At 34.7% G+C, this 24,619-nt stretch overlaps 1 protein-coding gene across 1 annotated transcript; it reads left to right on the forward strand.

The window, feature by feature from the left end:
- The first annotated feature begins 11,680 nt into the window (after positions 1-11,680).
- Positions 11,681-17,960, forward strand: LOC107809323 (uncharacterized). Its single transcript, XM_016633925.2, has 5 exons — positions 11,681-11,933; positions 13,347-14,679; positions 15,627-15,896; positions 17,083-17,238; positions 17,359-17,960. Exons 1-5 carry the CDS (start codon positions 11,926-11,928, stop codon positions 17,476-17,478), a joined length of 1,887 nt encoding a protein of 628 aa, XP_016489411.1. The 5' UTR covers positions 11,681-11,925; the 3' UTR covers positions 17,479-17,960.
- The last annotated feature ends 6,659 nt before the right edge of the window (positions 17,961-24,619 follow it).

A 24,619-nucleotide genomic window follows, 5' to 3' on the forward strand; every position in this document is an offset into this window, starting at 1 on the left:
CTAGGCAACGATGATGGTTGGAGCTGCTAAAGGACTATAATATTACTATTTTGTATCATCCTGGAAAAGCCAATGTGGTGGTCGATGCCTTGAGTAGAAGATGGTGAGTATGGGTAGCCTTGAATTCATTCCTGTTGGTGAGAGACCTCTTGTAGTTGATGTTCAGGCCTTAGCCAACCAGTTTGTGAGATTAAATATTTCGGAGCCTAGTCAATTTCTAGCTTGTGTGGTTTCTCAGTCTTCCTTATATGATCGCATCAGAGAGCACCAGTATGATGATCCCTATTTGCTTGTCCTTAAAGACACGATTCAGCACGGTGATGCCAAAGATGTTACTATTGGGGATGATAGGGTGTTGCTGATGCAGGTTCAGATTTTTGTACCTAATGTATATGGGCTATGTGAGTTGATTCTTGAGGAGGCCCATAGCTCCCGGAATTTCATTCATCCAGGTGCCGCGAAGATGTACCAAGACTTGAGGCAACATTATTGGTAGAGGAGAATGAAGAAGGATATAGTGGGGTTTGTAGCTCGGTGCCTAAATGTTAGCAGGTGAAGTATAGCATATGAGAACAGGCGGATTGCTTCAAAGGCTTGAGATTCTGGAATGGAAGTGGGATCATATCACCATGGATTTTGTAGTTGGGCTTCCACGGACTTCGAGGAAGTTTGATGCTATTTGGGTGATTGTGGATCGGCTGACCAAGTCCGCTCACTTCATTCCAGTTGGGACGACTTATTCTTCAGAGCGAGTTGCTGAGATTTACATCGCGAGATTGTTCGCCTTCACGGTGTGCTGGTGTCCATCATTTCAGATCGAGGCACGCAGTTTACATCGCAGTTTTGGAGAGCCGTGCAGCGAGAGTTGTGTACCCAGGTTGAGTTGAGCACATCATTTTACCCTCAGACGGACGGATAGTCCGAGCGCACTATTGAGATATTGGAGGATATGCTACGCGCTTGTGTCATAGATTTCGGGGGTTCTTGGGATCAGTTTCTGCTGCTCGCGGAGTTTGCCTACAACTACAGCTACCAGTCGAGCATTCACATGGCTCCATATGAGGCTTTGTATGAGAGACATTGTCGATCTCCGGTGAGTTGGTTTGAACCAGGGAAGGCTAGGCTATGGGGTACTGACTTGGTTCAGGATGCTTTGGATAAGGTTAAATTGGTTCAGGATCGGCTTCACACGGCGCAGTCTGGATAGAAGAGTTATGCCGATAGGAAGGTTCATGATGTTGCTTACATGGTTGGGGAGAAGGTACTGCTAAAGATTTTACCCATTAAAGGTGTTATGAGGTTTGGGAAAAAAGGCAAGTTAAGCCCTCGGTATATTGGGCCATTTGAGATGCTTCAGAGGATTAGAGATGTGGTTTACAAGCTTGCCTTACCACCTAGTATGTCGAGTGTAAATCCAGTATTTCATGTTTGTATGCTTCGGAAGTATGTCGGCGTTCCGTCTTATGTTTTGGATTTTAGCACGGTTCAGTTGGATGATGATTTGACTTATGACGTGGAACCGATGGCCATTTTGGGTCGGCAGGTTCGAAAGTTGAGGTCAAAGGACATATCTTCAATGAATATGCAGTGGAGAGGTCAGTCAGATGAGAAGGATACTTGGGATACGAGCGTGAGATGCGGAGTAGATATCCATGCTTATTTGAGACTCCAGGTACGTTTCTAGACCCGTTCGAGGATGAACATTTATTTAAGAGGGGGAGGATGTAACGACCCGACCGATCGTTTTGAGAGTTATAGCCTCGTTCCCCCATTTACTGCTCATTCTATGCTTAATTATTGTTATGTGACTTGCTTAATTATTGTTATGTGACCCACATTGGTCGTTCTTTGCTGTTGGGTTATCTGTTTAATTGCAGTTGTGTACTCAGTCAAATTCATCATTTTGTGTTATATCTCAATCTCTATTATATATATTGTCACATCTCGTATCATTGATTAGGGATGTTTAGCATGAGTATGGTGAGCCCGAGAGACTGAAGAGATTGGTGATTGAGTTGGGGCCTGAGTACTGTACTGTGAGTGATATCTATATATATGTGGACTGGGTTGCACGTCGCAACAAGCCTTATGGCTATATATATGTGTGTGTGTGTGTGTGTGGATCGGGTTGCATGCCACAATGAGCCCTATGGCTATACATATGTGGATCAGGTTGCACGCCGCAATAAGCCTTATGGCTCTATACAGTGCTGAGTGAATGAGTGTGGCAAGCGAGGGTTGAGACAACCAGATTGAGCACTCAGAGAGTGTGAGTACTTAAGATTTCACTGTGTTACATCACATACTGTATTCATCTTGGCATATAGATATAGAGATGTCATACTCTTCCTATCGGTCACACTTCACCTATTTTATTTATGTTGAGCTTAATTGTTGAACCTAGAAGCATGTCTACTTTCTGTATTTTTACTGTATTGTGTGAGCTCGTCACTACCGTCAGACCACAGGTTATACTTGCTACTTATTGAGTTGGTTGTACTCACGCTATACCCTACACTTTGTGTGCAGATCCAGGTATTTTCGGGCATCGCGGTTGTTGGTTCCTGGCGTTCCATCAGTTCGAAGATCATCGAGGTAGCTGCCTTGGCGTACGTAGGCCTTGACTCTCTTCTTTTATCTTTCTTGTTTATACTGTTCTACTTTCCTAGACAGTGTTCTATTGGTTAGACTGTGTTATTATGTAGATGCTTGTGTACTTCGTGACACTCAGATCTTTAGGGAGAATTTTGTATTGAGTTTCAATGTTTATGTCCAGTTTTTACGAGATTCTTACTTATTTAAACCTATTTTCGTATATTTGAAATTTTAAAAATATTGGTATGTATGAGATGTCGGCTTGTCTAGTATCATGATAGGCGTCATCAAGACATATTGAGTTTTGGATCGTGACATTTAATTTATTCTTCCAATTTTATTTAAGCTCTCTCAAATTAGAAGTTTGGAATGCTATATTTTAATTATCATTCGTTGTCTCTACCTATTTTTTCCTTGCACACATATTTTTGCATTCAGTAGACATCCAAGAGACAGATAATACCACAAGAAACAAGATAAAACAACAAGAACAATAACAAATTCAGTGAAATTCAACAGTTTAAAATCATATTTATATGAATAACGGCAAAACAACGCAAAAATGTGAAGTTGGTGGTTGCTTAGATTCCAACAGTCAAGTTACCGGTGACAGTGTCGCTGCTTATGACGGCGGGCGATTAGGAAGGTGACACTAGTTCTATTTTCTTGACTTTCACATACAAATAAAGTAATCAATAATTGCATGGATTGTTAGTAAAATTGGAAAATGACTTTGCGTGTCTTCACTTCATCAAATTCTTTTCAAAGAAATTGAGTACTAGCACGTATGGCTATGGATACTGCAAACAGGCTTTCTGCAATTGCTGCTGAAATGGGTCGGTCCATGGATTTTCCTTCCTTTTCTTTTGCCGCATTTCGCTCAAAGGGTTGAAGGGAGATAGTGCATCAAGCTGTTCGCAAGGGCCAACTTGATCCTCTTCCCCAGAGATCTCAGATGAGGGAACCCTGGGAGAGTCGCCGACTACAACTACCGTCCATGTACGATCCATACTAGATCTGACCAACTGCCCATCCTTAAGTAAAGGTTTTGGACCAAAGAAGCAATTTAGGACGATTTTTGATTTTTTGTGTGCAAATATCCACGTTGTCTTCAAGAATTGGGGCGATGGGCTCCGATTCACCTAATTTTATGGCCCGTTAGAGACGACCTAATGAACAATAGTCATTACTTCGCCATGATTGTTCCTCGTTTTGTTGACGTCTTATAGCTATAAAGCAGGAATTCAAGACGATTTCCAATTTTTTGTGTGCTAATGTCCATGTCATCTTTATGAATTCGGAGAACGAGTTTCGAATCGCCTAAAATTTTGTGGGCCATCATAAATGAACAATGGTCATCATTTAGCCATGACCATTCCTTATTTTTTGGCATTTTAGGGGCCCCAAAATAGGAATTTAGGATAATTTTTAATTTTTCATTGGTAAATATCCACGCCATCTTCATGAATTCGGACGACGGGCTGAATCACCTACAATTTTATGCGTCCATCAGAAATGACCTAATAAACAATAGTCATCGCTTAGTCGTGATCGTTCCTCATTTTTTGGCGTTTTAGGACTATAAAACATGAACTCAGGATAATTTTCAAATTTTCGTGTGCTAATGTCCACACCATCATCATGAATTCGAGGGAAGGGCTTCGAATTGTCTAAAATTGTGGGCCCATCAGAAACAACCTAATGAAAAATAACCATCGCTTTGCCATGAATGTTCATCATTTTTTGGTGTTTTAGGGTCATAAGATAGGAATTCAGGACGATTTTCAATTTTTCATGTGCTAATATCTAAGTCGTCTTCATGAATTCGGGCGACGGCCTCCGAATCGCTTAAAATTTTACGGGTCCATCAGAAATAACCTAATGAACAATAGTCATCACCTTCGCCATGTCTGTTCCTAGTTTTTTGGCATTTTAGGGGCATAAAATAGGATTTCCAATTTTTTCTATGCTAATGTCCATTCCATCATTATGAACTCAGGCAACGAGCTCCGAATCGCCTAAACTTTTGTGGACCTATTAGAAAAGACCTAATAAATAATTTTCATCGCTTCTCCATGACCGTTCCTTATTTTTGGCGCTTTAAGAGCCTTAAAATAGGAATTCAAGACGATTTTCAATTTTCCGTATGTCCACGCCATCTTAATGAATTCGGGCGACAAGCTCCAAATCGCCTAAAATTTTGTGGGTCCATTAGAAATGACCTAATGAATAATACTCATCGCTTTGTCGTGGTCGTTCATCGTTTTTTGGCATTTTAGGGCCATAAAACAAGAATTCATGATGATTTCAAATCTTTTGTGTGCTCATGTCCACACGATCTTCATGAATTCGGGCGAGGGGCTCTGAATCGCCTAAAATTTTGTGGGCCAATCAGAAACGACCAAATGAATATTAGTCATTGCTTTGCCATGACTGCTTCTTATGTTTTGGCGTTTAGGGCACAAAGCATAAATTCATGACTATTTTTAATTTTTCATGTGTTAATGTCCACGCCATTTTCATGAATTCGGGTGATGGGCTCTGAATCGCCTAAAATTTTGTGCCCCATCAGAAATGACCTAATGAACGATAGTTCTCTCCACCATGATTATTCCTTATTTTTGGCATTTTAGGAACATAAAACATGAATTTACGATGATTTCTAATTTTTCGTGATTGTTCATCGATTTTTGACGTTTTAGGATGATAAAATAGGAATTCAAGATGATTTCTAATTTTTCATACCTTAATGTACACACCATTTTCATGATTTCGGGCGACAGGCTCTGAATGGCTTTAAATAAAAGGTAATTTGGGTTAATTCTTCTGAGTTTGTTTCTCACTAGAGTGAGTACCCTCCTCGCCTTTTAAAAGGGTGTTGGTTTTTTGCTGCTCGTATAAAATTTGTAGTTGACAGCTTATTACTTGAACAAGAAAATACAAAATAATTTAAGAATTCTATGCTCCTAATAGAAATTATAGCTTCGCCTTGTGGTCATGGCTCAAATCTACTAACCAAAGAATAATTACGAGTACGAAGAGCAAACTATTAGTAAATATTTTTTGCTCCTCATTTCAGTTGAGCCTACATTTGCTCTAGGTGATTTGCACAAATAGACACTTAAGTGTCACTATTGATTTTTTTACCCTGTTTATTTTATGGGTACAACTTTAATTTTAACAAGTGTTGCCCCGCTTGTTCTATGGATAGCACTTTTGACTTTTGACCATAAATGTTTATCTATGGGGCAAGCAAGAGCAAAAAGATCAAGACCATCTATTTTCAAGATTATTAAGTATAATTTTGGGAAACTACCAGCTATGTCCATTTATAAGTAACTTATTACAAAAATTGGTCAATTCATTAAATATTACTAATATTAGCCAAATGTTACAAATATTAGCCAATTAGCTATTTGTAGCCAAAAAAGGTCAAATTGTTGTTTTCTTTTTAGTTGGTGTTATTAGAATAGATTGGATACATCTTAAGGAGTTTGAATCGCAGTTTTGAGATGATTTGGCTGAGTTTTTAGGTGGTTTGAATTGAAATTCGAAGAACATGAAACAAAATGATATATGTTTATACTGTGTATTATTTGTGTATCACATATGTATCATATTTGTATCAAATGTGTATCACATGTATATCTGTGTGCGTGATACATGTGTCGTAGAAAAAAAAATTGAACTCGATCTTAACTACGGATTTTGATATAAATCATTTCCAATCTTACTCAAAATTTGTATCATGACTCATCTATATGTTTTCAATTAATTTCAACCATACCCATTGAAAAAGGTCCCTTTTTGTTTAGATTTTTGAAATTTTGTATATATTTCTTTTTGTATTTCATCACCTTGTTTGCTACCTTATCCATTAAATTTTCTTTCCGTCTTGCATCTGATGTTGCTGATAATGCTTAAAATATGGAAGGAGATCTTTGCGTGTGATTCTTGGAGAGAAAGAAGCTTGTTTATTTGGGTTTTTAATTTTTATATGTACTTGGCTACTTTTGATAAGTCTATGATTAATGGCTATAGATTGCTCACTTTAAACTTTTTTGGGACATTTATGTAAAATTTCCTATAATTTTCTGTTTGCTTTACGTCCATGGACCAGCAAAAGTTGTCATGGGCTGACTTCGCAAATACCAATTGGAAAGGGGCTTTTTACCTAGCTATACTATAATAGAAACATATTTACTACTTTTATTTAGGTTTCTTATTAATTACTTTATATACCTATATTTACTAGTTTTATACAAAACCTTAAAAAAGAGAGGAAATGAAATATACCTTAAATAGTGGGTATCAGTTACACAAAATATCCTACATTTAAGATACCCAAAATCAATACTTACCCAAAATACCTTCACCGTAAGAAACCCACCCCAAAATTATCACCTTTCTTTACAATTACCAAATCCCTTCACCGTAAGAGACCCACGCAAAATCATCACCTCTGTTTGCAATTACCAAATCCCTTCACCGTAAGAGACCCACCCCAAAATCGTGCTCTTGCAAACGATTGAGAATATAACTTGGAGTTTATATCTCTATTTTGAGGAAGATTGGTTAAGTTTAGAGTTGTTTTTAGGTGAAATTTCATATTGAAACTCGAAGAAGAAAAGTTTCTGAATTGTATCACGATTGTATTATAACTGTATCATATTTGTTTCATAATTGTATCACAATTATATCAAAGTTGTATTTGATTTTTATCTGATATATCAATACCTAAAATAATACCTAATACAATTATAATACAATATTGTTTCAGAATTTAAGTTTAGAGTTGTGATTGAAACTTGAAGAAGATAAAGAAGATGAGGAAGATCAAAATTGTATCACGATTGTATCATAATTGTATTTGTATTATAATTGTTGCAAAAATTGTATCACAAATGTATGATAATTATATATAGTGATGAGCAATTGTAAGTTATGAGCTATTATCCTATTAAACAGCTGAAGCAAAGTTAGTAGCTTCTTACTGAAGACGTGCAACCATTGAAAAGAGAGAAAAGGGGAGATCTCGTATTGAAAAAATTAGGAAGCATGAAATGAGGAAAAGTGTGAAAAAAAGAAGAAGAAAAGATATAATTGAATTCCTTAATTAAAGGCATTAATAATGGGATGAGAGATTTTTAAGGGAGGAATATATATAATTTGTAAGAAAAACCTAGATACTGTTTGAAAACTACAAAACCTAGAGAAAATAAATTAATATGTTCCTATCATAGTATATATAGGAAAAACTCCCAATTAGAAGGGACCCCATTCATTCAGCTGCTAGCCTAAGGTATTGACAGAATTGAAATTTATTTGGGAGAAATTCAAAAATAGCCAGATTTACAAGTGGTCATTCAAAAATAGTCACAATTTCAATAGTAATCGAAATTTAGTCAGTTTTCATGTAAAGATAAATTTGAACAAAAACACTGTTCAAAATCCTGAAAATACTCCAGCATAAGTATATTGGAACTCCAGTATAATATACTGGAGTTCCATAATAATATACTAGACTTCCAGCATAATATACTGGAGTTCCGGTATAATATATCGGTCCAACATAATATGCCAGAAGTTCGTACACAGGTGCTCCAATCTCCAGTATATTATGCTGGAACTTTCCGCGTGTTGGAGTTACAACATAATATGCTGGAAGCTCATACATAGGTGCACCGATCTCCAGTATATTATGTTGGAACTTTCTGTATTGCAGCAAAATAGTGGCTAGTTTTTAATGAGTTTACAGATGCTGACTATTTTTAAATAACGGTCCAAAAACTGGCTAACCCGTGCTATTTTTACAATTTATTTCGAATTTGGGCCACCTACAACCTACTTCGTATGTGTGTCTGTAGCACGTTTGGTGAAATTCCAAAAACATTTTTATACAAATTTCTTTACTTTGTAGCCGTGTATATGAACAAAAAAATGACACTAAAAGTGATAGTATAGTGGAATTGAGACAAGCAACCATTACAAAATTTGACCAGATCTTGTTACATGATTTCCTCTTCATTAAGTAGGACCTTATAATTGTATATTGCACCGTACATTATCCTATTTTTTTCTAGCTGTGTTAATGGTAAATACTATGTACATATCTTAGATAGAACTAGAAGAACCAGTAATGTGGGAAACTTTTTCCTACTTCGAAGTTCGAACTATACAATTAGGCCTATCCTGTTTGTTCATAATTTTTTTTTTTTCTCGAAAAGATATTTGTCCATAAAATTTTGTAAGTTTTTAAAAAAAATTTAAAAATGAGTTTTCAAAAACCAAAAAGCGATTTTGACCACTTTTTTTCAAAATATTCAAAAAATTATTTTCCTCACTCACAAAACTGCAATATTTTTTTTCCCAGTAAAATGCATGTTCAAACATAATTTCATATTTTAAATAGAACTATTTTTCAACTTAACTCCAAATATTACATTTTTTCCAAAAATTACAATTTTTATATCCAAACACCCACTAAGACCCACTAAATTTGAGATCACGGCGATTAAGTCGAAATATAATCTCTTTGCCGCTGAGACAGTCAAATATTACTTAAAAGGGGAAAAAAGATTATAAACAATTTTGATTTGAGGGTATGTTGTCCCAAAATCCTATTAGCTGGAATTTAAAGGAATTGTTTGTAGTATAAAATTATAGTAGGTCAGTTAGATAGACATGTGTATACCATATTCAATTCAGCTATCAAGATTCATGTTGCTTTTGTGGTAACACAATACTTATATATCTTGGCGGACCTACCCTTAGAGTAGGGGTTATCGGCTCCCGATAACTTCGGAAAGAATATATGTATATATTCCTTAAATAACAAATATATATTTTGATTGGTATTCTAAAACTCGCGGAGCTTAGACAACTTCATTGGTCGATTTAGGAGACACAACTTAACTTCTTGTGTGTTGCCTGAGTTTTTATTAGACTTTGGTGCTCCCCTCTTTTCAAATCATGGGTTCACATCTAAATTTATTTATTTATTATTCATTATAAAATTATTCACAAGATATATAAAATTGATTTTACCCTTTAAATAAAAATTGAACACTACAAAGGAAAAAAGAAGAAGAGATCTCTTCTCCTGGATCATGACTCATGAGCCATGCTATCCCATGGGGTGGTCGGTATTAGTTGAGCATTGCTATCAAAAGTGTTTGTCACCTTTGTCATTTGACAGCAACATAGATTGCTGTGGAATGATTGTGATTCTTCCGCCCTTTAACTAGAGGTCCCAGGTTCGAATTCTGGGTATGAAAAAAATTCTGTTGGGGATCGTTTACTCCTTAAATAAACTTTACACAATAAGAATTCAGATATAATCAAATTCCAATACAAATACGATTTGGTAAACCGCCCCGCCCCCTCCCCCTCCCAAAAAAATAAAATACTTTGTCATTTGACTTGCCTCCTCACAACAAGCGTGGGTTATGAAGAAGAATAATAATAGACAGGATGAAGAAGAGGTGTTCAATTTCTCGTTTCCTTTTCCCTTAAACAAGCCTAGGCCTTTTAATTTTTTTTATTATTTTCTTGGAAGATATTTTTCAGTTTGCTTGGCGAAAAAGGTAAGGGTTGACACTGTTCTAGTCAATGAAAAATTAAGTATTGTTTATAAAATATTAAAGAAAAATTAAGTTTGTTGATTACTTATAAATTAAGCCCATAACATATGAATAAAAAATTTAAGTTTTGTTTATATACCAAACATTACCAACATAAGTTGAAAAAAGAATAAAATTCACTCAATATGTATTTATTGCTTTTTATTCACTTTAATCCCTTTTTCATCTGTAGAGAAAATTTTCACCACCAAATATTAAGATAAGTATTGATAAGTTAAAATTAACTCTGTACTGATTAATTTAGTAAATATCTACTTGGAAAACAAGCTTCACTTTGTCTTGCATTATGAGCTCGTGTGTTACATTTTTGGCCATCAAAAAGTGACAGCTCATACAATAGATATTTTCATCAATGGTCATATAAATTACATCTCTATTTTGTACCCAAAAAAATAACATACATCTCTTATTTTTTTCAATGGATTTTAGTCCAAGAAAATATTGAAAAAAAAGTTAAGATAAAACAAAATAATGACCAAGAAAATATTGAAAAAAGTGTAAGTTAAAAATAACTAATAAAGATTTCGAATATAAATTTTGTGAATGAAATTTTTTAAAATAGATTTAATTCATGTTTGAAATTAGTAGCGAGGCTCAAATATAAATTATTAAATTGAAAAAAGGTAATGATAAATAAATATGGTCAAAATTGATATGGACTTAGAATCTATGGGTGTCTAACGGGTGGGTCGAACCGGGCTGGATAGGGAAAATTAGTAACTGTACGGGTTATGGTCCGGGCCGGTTACGGGTTGGGGCTTACCGGGTTTAACGGGTTCGGGTTTATCCGGATAAAAAATAACCGTAAGGGTTACGGGTATAAGGGACCGGGCCGGGTTAGTGTTTTTTTTAGTTTTTATTTTTTTTGTATTTTATATAACTATTGTAATTTATATTAATATAAAGTAAAAATATAAAGAATACAATGTAGATGGAAAAAAATTGCACTTATAAATTGTAAGTTCTACATTTATTTCAAAATTCAAACTTACAAATTGAAATGTTTACATTTAACAACAAGTAAATTAACGAAAAAGAGCAAATTCAAAGGTTTTGCATTACCTTAGACTCTAAAACCTTAAAAAATAAATAAAATAAAAATGAAATATAACTTTTAAACGGGGCTGGTTAACCGGTTCAACACTAATTTACGTTGACCGAGTTTGACCGGTCCGATTAACCAGTTGACAAAATATGAACGGACCAAATCCCCCTACCCCTTTAATCCAGCCCTACTCGGCCCCCTTATACCGGTCCGGACCGGTTCCGACTTTAACCGGTATGGGCCGGTCCGAAAACGGGCTGACCCGGCCCGTTAGACACCCCATACTTGAATCTGACCCCAAGTGGGAAAGAAATTGCCCCCACCACAAGATCTAAACCAGAATTTCTTTTTCTTTTTATTATTTCCTATTTTTTTCCTTTTCTTCTTCTTCATCTACGCCGCCTAGGTTTTAACCCAAAAAAAAAAAGAAAAAACATTATATCAAAAATAATTGTCCGAAGAAGCAAGAAAGAACCCAAAATAAAAAAATCCTTTTATGTAACAAAACAATGGTTTCTTCTTCTTGCTCTTCAGCAATCTCTCCTAAATGTTCGTCTTCGTTGCCATTCACCACCTCCTGCGCACGTTAGACAACGCCACCATACGCATATAAATCCTTTTAATTTCTCCTTTTGCATCGATATGTCAAGGTAATTTTTTTCTCTTTTCAATGTTTGATTGGTTTCTATTTTAAGGATTTTGACCTATTTGAATATTTACTTGATTACTTGATATTGTTCTGCTGCTTTCTTTAATTTAAATCCTAAATTAGTGAATATAAGTTTGAATGATGATAATTTTAAACCATAGTCAAAAGTAGAGGGGTAATTTTGGACCCTTTGCCCGAAGTCTAAGCTGGAGCTCCTTTAAGGTCAAGGCTAAATACGAGACGATTTGTTAACATTAAGGGCAAAGGCGGAGCTAGGCTTTTGAGTTTATGAGTTTTAGATTTTAGAAAAGGTAACTTATTGGGCTTTAGATGAATTATTTATACATACTAAGTGAGTTTTTAACACAAAATATAGGGTTTGAGTTAAAACTACTGGGTTCTACCGATCCTGTAATTCGAACGATAGCTCCCCCCTTGGACCCTAGTTAAAGGGTGTGATTGACCTAAGTATAACGGAGGGTAAAATTGAGATATTTCAGATAAATTTGGACCTTTTCCCTTCAGAAAATTCATCATAATTTGAGTGTTTCTATTATGGTTGTCAATCTATTGCAAGCTTCCTTCCTTATTTGGTTTGGATTTGGATTTACTTTGTGAAGTTTAAGGCAGATTACTTTTGGGCAAACGAATGAGGTAGATAAAGGGATTGTCATCACTGCAGGGCTGAGCTAGAACGCAGAATGCGGGTTCAGTCGAACCTAATAGTTTGGGTCCAAATCTTGCATTTGTCTTATGAAATTCATTGGATATGTATAAAGCATTAACTTAGAATCCAATAACTTAAACGGACTTGAACTCCGAACCCATAAGCTTCAAATCCTGGCTCCGCCTCTAGTCATCAGATAACCACATCAATCATTTGGTTATTTGGATGTTTTTGTAGTTCTGCTATATGGAGACCCAACTAGGTACTAGCTGAGGTAGTGAATTAGATGGAATTTTTTTTCTTCTTTCTAGATTCTTGTGGGCTTTGGCTTTAGAAGAAGCTTCCCTCTTTAATTATAGTATTCGTGTTTGAACTTTTTTAGCTTACTGAGCAGAAGTATGATAATGTAGAAATTATGTTAATACAATATCTTCACTACACATCAAGAAAATATGGTAATGTAGAAACGAAAGGTAGTAAATGAAAAGCAAAATCCTAAAGCTCAATGTTAATCTCATGATCTGGAACTCGTCTTTTCTTTTCCAGAAACCTTGATAACGAGTACACATCCTTAAACAACACAAGCATAAACAACATATGTTTGTCAACAACCCAGTGTTTTGCAGAAAGGATAGTTGGTTATTTATATTGTACTTAGTTTGCTAGTTTGCTTTTGAATGCCTTGGTCTTCTGTAATCACTGAATGCATTTTGTAACCTGTAATTGTACTTTTGATTGCTAATGCAGATTCTTTAGAATTGGTAGTATTAAAAGAATTGTTCAATCCCTTGAAAAAAGTCAGAGAAGTGTCTATTCAGGAGAGAAACACGGATTGCTTCTTAGGGTTGGGATATGTTCTTCTCGATACAGATATTATGGGCAATACACATCTTCCTCTAGAGGATATGCTTCATTTACTGGGTACAGATTGCAAAATGGTGTCTATAACAATTTTCACAAGATACAGTCAGCCACTTCATCAAGTAATTCTAAATTACATCACGCCCGACTTGCTTGGAAGAGGTTCTTGCTGAATTCTTTGTACAAGGGAAGAACTTTTGTTCCACTTAGTAGAGTTGCTCAAGCGGTTAGTTTGGCCTTGTGCCGCTCTGCCGTTGTTGTTCCTGGTATATTTGCCTTAACATGTAGAAAAAATGTAGCAGTCGCAGAAGCTCTGCCAGATATGGACCTTTCCCCGCCAAGGAATTCTTTTTATCTACGTGCACAAAATTGTCATGCTTTATTTACTCGAGTAATCCTTTCAGCATTTGAAGGTGCTATTCTTTTGGTGAGAGCTTTTTATTTGGCAATCCTGTTTTCTCCAAGCATAGCAATGGCTCCATTTGCAGAAGTTCTGGGACCTAGGTTCAGGAAAATATGGCTTCAGGTTGTTCACCGGACTCTTGAAAGAGCAGGTCCAGCATTTATAAAATGGGGCCAATGGGCGGCTACACGGCCAGATCTGTTCCCAAGAGACTTGTGTGCTGAGTTGTCAAAGCTTCACTCGAAAGCCCCTGAACATAGCTTTGCCTACACGAAAAAAGTTGTTGAAAAAGCTTTTGGTCGCAAGCTTTCGGAGATTTTTGATGAGTTTGAGCAGACCCCTGTAGCATCTGGAAGTATCGCTCAAGTGCATCGTGCTTCCTTGAAGTATAGATACCGTGGTCGAGAGATCAAACCTATAAAAGTGGCAGTGAAGGTTAGACACCCTGGAGTTGGTGAATCAATTCGAAGAGACTTTGAGATTATCAATGTCGTTGCAAAAATATCAGGGTTCATACCATCACTTAAGTGGCTTAGATTGGAGGAAAGTGTCCAGCAATTTGCTGTCTTTATGATGTCACAAGTTGACCTTGCAAGAGAAGCTGCCCATCTAAGTCGTTTTATTTATAATTTTCGGAGATGGAAAGACGTCTCTTTCCCTAAGCCTGTTTATCCTTTAGTACATCCTGCTGTGTTGGTGGAAACTTTTGAGGAAGGTGAAAGTGTCGCCCACTATGTTGATGAACTCGTGGGTCACGAACGACTTAAGAGTGCTCTTGCTCATATCGGGACTCATGCACTTCTCAAGATGCTTCTGGTAAGCTTTTCTCTGATCTGCTTTGTTCGAATTGCTTGTATTGACATCACTTTTTTATGGTTCATCATATAATAATTCATTTCTATTTCCTAAAATTCATCTTACTGCGATTATCGGCCAGTTACATTATTTTTTCAAAGCAAGGAGCTAGAATTTTAACTGTGATTGGATCCATCCACCAGATTTCTTGATGAGGATGGGGCTTATTAAACTATATGTGATCCCAAAAATAGGGTCTATGTCCAGTTAGATAAGCTGAGAAACGTTTACAGATTCAAACTTCCAATTTGATCCATCCTTCTTTTGTTTATACTCTATAGTATAATTGGATTTTGCTCAAAGTAACAATAAGATTCTCAATTACTCTTCACATGTGGAAGACTCTGTTCGAACATGACGTAAATCAAGATTATTTGATATTCCTTAGTATTATGGGTCCGTCTTTTTCTACATAAAACTGAGATGAGAGCATTGGACACAGATACAGGTCTACACACGCTTAGAGCAAGGATGTTATATGTTTGTGGCACGATAACCTATGTGGTTTTGCTTTGATGTCTTCATTCATTATGCATGTGCATATATAATTGGTTTTTCAAATTTATTCTCTTGTCCTTGTCTCCTGTTTCTTCTGCACAACATAGTCAACATCATTTTCCTTCACATCAAGAAGTTAACTTTCTTCCAATATGTTAAGGTGAAGAAGCAGCTTACTAATAAGTAATAACTGGCTTCACACTAATGCTCTGAATGTTGCTTTCAAATAAATGAAATCTAGGCTGTAACTTGTGTACTGGGAGGCGGCGACCTACTCGGTATTGAGAGCTGGCAGAGTGCCAAGATCTTTGCTATTTCGTAATATTATGTGAAAGCTTAGATGTTAATCCAAGTGACATTTCTGTGTGTCAGGGATTTTTCTGGACCTAAGATACACCTCTTTCTTTCAGGTTGACAACTTTATGCATGCTGACATGCATCCAGGAAATATTCTTGTCCGTGTACCACAGCATAAATCCTCTCGGAAACGTATATTCAAGTCAAAGCCCCATGTGATTTTCCTCGATGTAGGCATGACTGCTGAACTTTCTCAGAACGACAAGCTGAATTTGCTTGAATTCTTTAAGGCTGTTGCTCGTCGAGATGGTATGACTGCAGCTCAGTGCACTTTAAATCTGTCAAAGAAGCAGAACTGCCCTGATCCTGATGCCTTCATTAAGGTGAATTATTTATTCATTCAAAATTTCTTTTGGCCATTCTCAAAGACTAATTAGAAAACTTGGATATGGTTGTTTCTATTTACCCAGCGACTTTTGTTCGATGTAGCAATACCACTTAGAACTGTTATGCTGGTTGTTACTACATTTGGGAATTGGGCTGAATCTCTAATTTATGGGTGTGGAAATATGGTTCCCCTTTTCTCTATATGGATGAGCCTTTTAGGTGACAACATTGGGGAATTGGCCAGAATGTTCAACATTGATAGAAGACGATGCTACACTAATTAGAAGGAAAAAGTCAAAGGGAAGTTGTACGTCATCTAGGCAATTTTAAAAAGAGAAGTTGATACATATTGTAATGAGAAACTACGGATCTGGTCTTTTTTTTTTTTTTTTTTTGGGAGGGGGGGTGGGGGGGGGGAGGGGAGATTGTGTCCAAAGTTATTGAATAAAATCTATTGACCGCCAGAAATAAAAGCTCAAAATTACTTCTTTTTTTTTTTGCCAAAAACTCTTCATTTCCTCCTTCCCCATAGAATTTTGAATATTTCAAGAAAACTTTCGGTCTTTGTCATTGTCTGCCCTCACCCTAACAGATACAGACTAACCCACCCGAAATAAGTAAATGCCTTCTTTCTAACCTAACAGACTCCTCTCTAGTACTAATGCTTGAAGACGAAAGAGACCTTCCTTTGCTCCTATCAGCAGGATCTGCCAGCATTCCCTTGTGCAACGCCCCTTTCTTTTTTTAAGAGGTCAAATAGTTCATTTTCCGCTCGTAATATAGTTGGCTTATGTGCTATTCCAGTTTCCAAGAAGGGTTTTAATTCTTCTTTGAATGTCTAATTGTTTTGGGGATATCGAATCCCTAGATTTTTCTGCTCCCCTTCCCTTCAACCAGCCACTCTCTTAGTTATGAGAAAAATAACCTTCCTCCAGAATCAGAAGCATGGTTTTGATTGTTCTTGGTTAAGTGTTTTTAGTTCTCATATTTCTAGATATATATGATGGAACATTTTTATTCAATAATTCATAGAGGGTATAGCCTTTTTTGGTTAAGCATGCAGGTATAATGGCCCTTTTATGACCACTGCCAGTACCTTTGTATTGCTCAGATTTGGTAATATGAATATTTCCTGCCTTCGTTTTTGTTCCTGAATATATTTAGTCTTATATTGCTAAACAGGAAGTGAAAGAATCTTTCGACTTTTGGGGGACTCCAGAAGGAGATTTAGTCCATCCTGCGGACTGTATGATGCAACTACTTGAACAAGTTAGGCGTCACAGAGTTAACATTGACGGCAATGTGTGCACCGCTATGGTGACAACTTTAGTCTTGGAGGTAGTTTCTTCCGTTATCAATGCAGCTAATTATAATTGAACGTAAAATTCTGTGGGCGACAAAGGGAAACCTAATGAATACTATTGCTTACTTTACTTAACGCTGTTCATATTGTTGTAGGGTTGGCAGCGGAAACTTGATCCTGATTATAATATAATGCACACGCTACAGACGTTGCTTCTTAAAGCCGACTGGGCAAAGGATCTTTCCTATACAATTGAGCAGCTCATGGCTCCATGAAAGTCCCTCAGAAATCATTTGTTACTGCTAAAGAATTGCGTCGCGAATCATTATATACAACACACAAATGTATATTTAGCCGAAAAAGAACCAATATCATGTCTAGTTTAATTTTAACCACTTAGCTAGTAGCCTCATACCCGGCCTCACAAAATTTTGTTAGAAGTGAAAGATTTTGTACATTTTTATCCAATAATGCTGACCTCCAGAGCTTGACACTTGTGCGGCAACAATGGCGAAGAAAGTAAAATCTTCCTAAGTTATTCATTGATTTTTCTCTTTCGTTTTAGTTTTTTCTGGGGAAAAGAAGACTGAAGATATTAGATTTTGTTTTCATCACTACAATTTTCCCCTTAATGTATGTAATTCTTATAGTTTTTTTGTGCTTATTTTTCTATTAGAAGGGGAAAAAAAAAGAAAATTTTGAGTGAAGCTGTCTGTTGTTGATTGTTATGGTTAATTGGCATTATGAAAGCTATTGATATTGTACTGACTACTGACAATCAAATATTTAAGATGGTAGAGAGAAATAGTTTTTTTGTACCAGAATTTTGTATGTGAATCTCTTTTATACTTACATAATTAGAATTTTATTTCTAAATTAAGGCACTATTTGTTAAAATTTAAGACTAACAAGAAGTTGAATTTTTTTGATCGCTTCATGACATTTGTTTGAATTTGAAGTCAAATTTTCTTTTTAGGTTATTCTAAAAAGAATAACGCATTTTTATTTTTTAAAAATTCTTTAACTTTAAACATCTTATTTTATTTTTAATACTCATATAGACCGAAACTATTAAAATATATAGCGTTTAAGGGTATTTTTGGTATGTACGCAATAGGTTTTTCTTTCTTTCCTGCATTTCACGTCCAATCAAACATAACAATAAAAAAAGGGGAGTAATAATTTATGTACTCGGAAATGAATGGTTCTTAAATTAATACACACTTAAGAATTATGATTACAACAATTAAGAGTATACAATAAGCAATTAGACTCTGCCAATTTAATCTAACTCAAAATACATGGGGAAATCTTACAACTAACTGAAAAGAAAAATAACTAAATACAGATTCCCCTTTCTATATTCTTGCTAATAATCTGATTTATTCATCAGCTAGCACCTAAATTATCACTGTATACAATTAACCAAGGTGAAATAATTATCACCCAAATTATTAATTTTTATTTTATTTTACAAAAACCTATCTTCTACGAAAAAATGTCTTGCCCTCAGCATCTTCATTTACAATACGAAGAACTTGATTAGGAGGACTATCTCTCCAAATTTGAGGCTCTTTTAAATGATGTCCCATTTGTGCAAATTTATCTGCAGCTCGATTTCCCTCTCTAAAAATATGTGTTATAATACAACTTTTAATTTCAGGAATTAATAAATTTATATGACTAATTTGTTTTTGCACTTCTTTACATCTAACAACTCTTTTTGTTACAATAACATCAACCAAAGACTTAGAATCTCCTTCAAGCCACACATCATTCCAACCATTTTCAATTATTAGCTCGAGACCTCTGCTTAAGGCTGTCAATTCAGCAATTGTGCTATTGGTTTTTCCGATAGATTCAGCATAGCCTAGTAGAAATTCAGCCTCGTGGTTTCTGAAAATTCCTCCAATGCTTGATTTTCCTGTTTTACATTTGCATGATCCATCAAAATTTAACTTTGTCCACCCTATTTTTGGTTTTTCCCATGCTACTGGAATTAATCTTTCCTTGTGCCAATTCCTTAGTAGTCGTTGAAATGGCTTATGAATCACCCTTTCATATCCCAATATTCTAGAAATATACAACATCCTTTCCTCTCCTTTTTTTTAAATCGCGTATCCAGACCCCACCTGTAGGATTATTCTGAGTTGTTGTTGTTGTTGCTTTATCGCGTATCTTTTTGAGGTATCATTTGGAAGAAGTGAAGGTGGAAAAAATTAATCTCTAACGAAAAATATAGCTCCATGAGCGAAAGCTCCTGTCATGATGAATCTTGCGATTATTGAAGAAAATAATGCAGAATCATACTGGGTATGTTGTTGTTGTAATGCAGAATCAAAAGTGTTGACCCTAATTTATTGTCAAAAGAATGAACCCGCGGGAGCTCGTACAAGAATTATGGAGCAAAACACATGAGAGAGCAATATCAAGATATATACTTGGAGGATGATAAATGAGATTTTAATCAATAATGAAGTTTTTTACATGCATTTTTAATTTGCATTGAGGAGTTGGAGTGCAAAGAAAGGAAGGTAAATTATGCATTTTTCAGTCAACAAGGCAAGGCAACGATTGATACCAAGAATACGTAAAGAGAAAGATGAGCTTTTATTGAAAGAGTTTGCATGAATATTCTGTAAAAGCCATGCATCAGTCATATTGAGTGGACTTGTTTTCAACGAACTATTTTACCATTTACTTTTAACTGTCAAAAAACAGTTGATTCTCTGATGTAGAAAAAAAGCATCAAGAATATTCATTTTTGTGTTTATGGTGGCTATATATCACCATTCACCTATATTCGACCCTTAAAACTAGGAGATTTCTTACATTATCCAATTCATTTGGTATCCATACACAAGTAGCCGTTAGTGGGTTTATTGTTTACTTTTTTTTAGTCGGTATATATAGATTATATTTTGATTATACATATATTTTAAATGAAATATATATATTATACTAGTTATTTCAAGTTTAAGTCGTTGGGCGCACAGCTATTTAGGTTAATTCTTCAAAAATTGGACGCGTTAATTAAGGTGATAAATTAAAGAATGCAGCCAAAAAGTCTCACGCTTATTTAAAAAGGTAGTGGTAATTATTTTAAAGGAATAATTTTACTTATATTTTGGTAAATAGAGAGCTTCCTAGTTAAAATAGTATGGGCTAACCAGTTTTCGGGCTGATAATTGAAAAATAGCCAGCTTTTGCAAAGTCAATATTTTGATGCAACACGAAAAGTTCCAGCATAACATACTGGAGATTGGAGCATCTATGTATGAACTTCCAGCATATTATGCTGAAACTCCAGTACACGAAAAGTTTCAGCATAATATACTGGAGATTGGAGTACCTGTGTATGAACTTCCAGCATATAATGTTGGAACTCTAGCACATTATGAAATTCCAGTATGTTATGCTCGAAGTTAACATGTAAAATATTCGAACTCCAGCATATTATGCTGGAATATTTTCCGGATTTTGAATAATATTTTGTTCAGATTTATCTTTACATGAAAAGTGGCTAAATTTTAATTACTTTTAAACTGTGACTATTTTTCAATTACCACTTATAAATCTAGCTATTTTGAATTTCACACAGCTTCCTATGGTTCCCAATCCAGTGGTAACAAATAATAACGAGAAAGCAACAAAAGCTATTAGTAGATAACTTTATCCTTATGACGGTAATACTTCGAAATATATATGTTGAGTTTGAAAGAACTTGTAAGAAACGTTGGATCATATTAGATAATGAAAGTTTAGCACCAATAATTGCGGTGGAATGAATAAGATCCCTCCAACTTTAATTAGAGGTCTCGAGTTTGGGCTTTAGGAATAGAAAAAATAATGATAGGAAATGCTTCTCCTTTTAATAGGCCACATGTGACCAAAATTTGAATTACTACCGGCAGAAATTCGAATTATTTGGAGGGTATTATCACTTTTAGCTCATGCTAAAAATTATTTACATTTGATAACCAAAAAAGTGTATAAAATTTATATAATTTTTGTATATAACACACAAAATTTGTATATATACAAAAGATATACAAAATATACATTTTTCGACTATTATTTTGAGAGCGATATACAATGTTATTTTCCCTTAGATTGAGCTTAGGATTACTGAGGACATGGCCCTTGACAGGGAATTATGGAGGTCGAGCCAGTTAGGAGTTAGACTAAGAATGTCATTGGTCGTCTATTGATGCAGGGTTTTACCTGCTAGTTTTACTATACCAGCCATCTATTTCGTATTCCGTATTCTGTATTTCATATCTCTTATATTGCTGTTATTTTATTATGCATTTTTATGGTACTAATATATCGGCTCCTGTTGCTTTTTTTGAGCCGAGGGTCTCCTGGAAACAGCTTCTCTACCCTTCGGAATAGGGGTAAGGTCTGCGTACATATTATCCTCCCCAGACCCCACTTGTGAGATTATACTGGGTCGTTGTTGTTGTTGTTGTTGTTGTATGGAGCTTAAATGCGAATATCAAATACCAAGTAAAAATAAGGAAGTTCACTCACACATATATTGATGACCGCTTATCATGAACTAGGAAAAGATTTGGGCTTTATGGATCATCGAGGTCTCATTTGGGGTATCCCACGGTGTGAAATGGTTCCTCTTCAGGCCTTGGGCCCTATTACTTGGATAATGGTTGGGGATATTTGCACAAATAGGATCATTTAGTACCAGCGTTTATATAATAATCTCGTTAAGAATCTTTTTGAAAAATAGCTTTGTTATCATAATTTTTAAGCATACTGTCAGAATTTTTAAGTATGTTGCCAGAATTTTAAAGCATATTACCAGAATTTGAAGCATGCTGCCAGATTTTTGAAAAATGATGCCAGAACTGAAAATTCTGCCAAGGTGTTTTAAAATTCTGACGCCAAACTTTGAAATTATAATATAGGCTACTTTACCAAAAAAAAAAATTTATTAACAAGGTCAAAATATAAAGATGAATTTTCAGAAACTACTATTGTTTAGTGGCTATTAACTTTCTACATCTACCATATACATAACTACTTCCTATTCAGTTGTTACGGCAGTGTATTCTCGCTATTGTATTCATGAATACAGGAGCAAAAAGTGCCTACAATCAGAGCAGTCCAGCTGTACGCGCATGTATTCACATGTATTTGCGCTATGTATTCATGAATACAGTAACAACAATCACCTTAAAAATAGGTATGTCCAGCTGTCTAATAACGAAAATAATATCAATTAGCGTGATACACTCCTAATATAGCTCAACAAAATCAATTCTAATATACCTCATTATCAACCTAATTAATTAGAATGATTTTTCAGTTGTATATAACTTTTGTATTTATTGTGTTTCAATATTTTTTTACCGTTGCATTCAGAATTAGATTTAATGTTTGTATTTACTGTATTCGCTATTTTATATTCAGTATATTCAAATGTATTTATATTAACAGTATTTTAGTTATTCATAACACATGTTATTATTGTTGTATTCAGTATATTTCATTAGTTGTATTCACTGTATTTCTATTTGTATTCAGTATATTTTACTGTATTTTAAAATTAAATATATTCATTGTTTATATTCTGTTCTATTTTAATGTTTGTGTATTTCAATATTTATATCCTGTATTCAGTTGTATTAAAAAAATATAGATCTTCGAAATACATAAATACATGCAAAAAAATATATTTATACAAAAATACAATGTGTTTGAGTGAATTTGTACATAATACAATGTATTTGTATCATTATATGTGACTAAATAACAAAGAAGAGAAGAAAGTTCGTCGGAGATGCGTTTTCCGGCCAAGAAGAGAAGAAAGTTTGTTGGACCCGTATAACAAATTTATGATAACAGTTCATCACATTGCTCCTTTGCGTTCGAAAAATTCACTCTTTTCTGTTTCTTGGCTGTCTTCTATTCTATTCTAATGTCTCGTCAGCCATCAATACTAGAGCGTGTATTTTGAGTTGGTCGAAAGTCAGCCATCAATACTAAGGGTTGAGTTGCTGGAAGAGAAGAGAAGGAATGGAGAGAAAGAAGAAAAAATTTGAGAGAGAATCGAAGAGAGAGATTCTTCTTTCTCATCGGCCATCAAGGGGCTTGAGCTGCTCAAAGATAGAGATAAGGAAGCGATAGAGTAGGGAGAGAGAGAGAGTAGGAAGAGAGAGAGAGAAAGAAGAAAAAATCTAAAAGAGAATCTTGTGTTAATTGAAAAAAAAAAATATATAAGTAACGTATTTTATGCCTCAATGATAGTATATATCATAAATACCTATTTTACTATAAAATATAAAATGTATCTATAAAAGATAATATTTTAAAATAATTTTAATTTATAATAAATAGTGTGTAAGCCTTTGCTGAAGTAAAATTTTCAAATATAAACAATGATAAGATCAATCCAGCGTAATTTCCTGTAATGGTTGCACGACAAGGCCCAAATACATTGCATAAGGTAAGCATGGAGTCATGCAGCATCATGATTTATGTTGGGGAACTACGAGGAGTCTTTTTGGGGGCATTTTCATATAGACTCACTTTTGGGGCCAATATTGAAGTTATATTCGTATTGCACAAAATTTTATAAAATATATCTGTTCGGATTTAAAGTGGTTCTATCTTTTTAATACAACTTCAGAAATCAAATGAAGTTTTTCTATATTTCAAATGCAACTTCAGAAATTCGAATCTGAAGTAGTTCAATCTCGTCAATGCAATTTCAGAAATCAAATAAGAAGTTCTCTGTCTTTTAAATGCAACTTTAGAAATTCGAATCTTAAATAGTTCAATCTATTGAATACAACTTTAGAGTTCGAATCTTAAGTTCTGAAACATATATAAACTTGTTCTTTGAATTCAAAAATTCAATACGTACGATTCAAAGTCAAATCTACTCCAGACAAGCTCAAATTTAAAACAGAATTTTCAAATATCATAAAGAACAAATCTCAATTATTAAATTGTCAAAACAACAACAAATTTAACAAACCCATTTTACAACTAAGAATAAGCAGAAGAAACTCTTAACAGAAAGAAGAAGAAAACAACAACAAAGAAGAAGAGAAAAGTGTATGTATCTGATGTTATTCAAAAATTGAGTATCAATTAAACTTTTTATATACAGTAGGTGCAATTTCAATGGGTGACGCAAAACTGGGTGCCACATGAAAATTCCTCGTCTTTTTTGTTTACATTTCCCTCCTTTCGTGAAACTTTAAAATGTATAGTTTTAAATATAAAAAATTAGAATGTATATGCATGATATTAAAAATAAAATAAAAATTTAAAATTAAATTATTCTTAAATATAAAAAATGATAATATTTAGAACATAAAAGATAAAAAAAATAGTACCACATTAAATATATATTTATGATGTGATGTTTTCTCCATTACTATTAAACTT

The sequence above is a fragment of the Nicotiana tabacum genome, chromosome 21 (assembly GCF_000715075.1).
Source record: "Nicotiana tabacum cultivar K326 chromosome 21, ASM71507v2, whole genome shotgun sequence".
Classification (NCBI taxonomy): domain Eukaryota; kingdom Viridiplantae; phylum Streptophyta; class Magnoliopsida; order Solanales; family Solanaceae; genus Nicotiana; species Nicotiana tabacum.

Excerpts from the sequence above, each read along its gene's own strand:
- LOC107809323 (XM_016633925.2), top strand. Across the intron at positions 14,680-15,626 it reads CACTTCTCAAGATGCTTCTG|GTTGACAACTTTATGCATGC; the intron begins GTAAGCTTTTCT and ends TCTTTCTTTCAG. Across the intron at positions 15,897-17,082 it reads ATCCTGATGCCTTCATTAAG|GAAGTGAAAGAATCTTTCGA; the intron begins GTGAATTATTTA and ends ATTGCTAAACAG.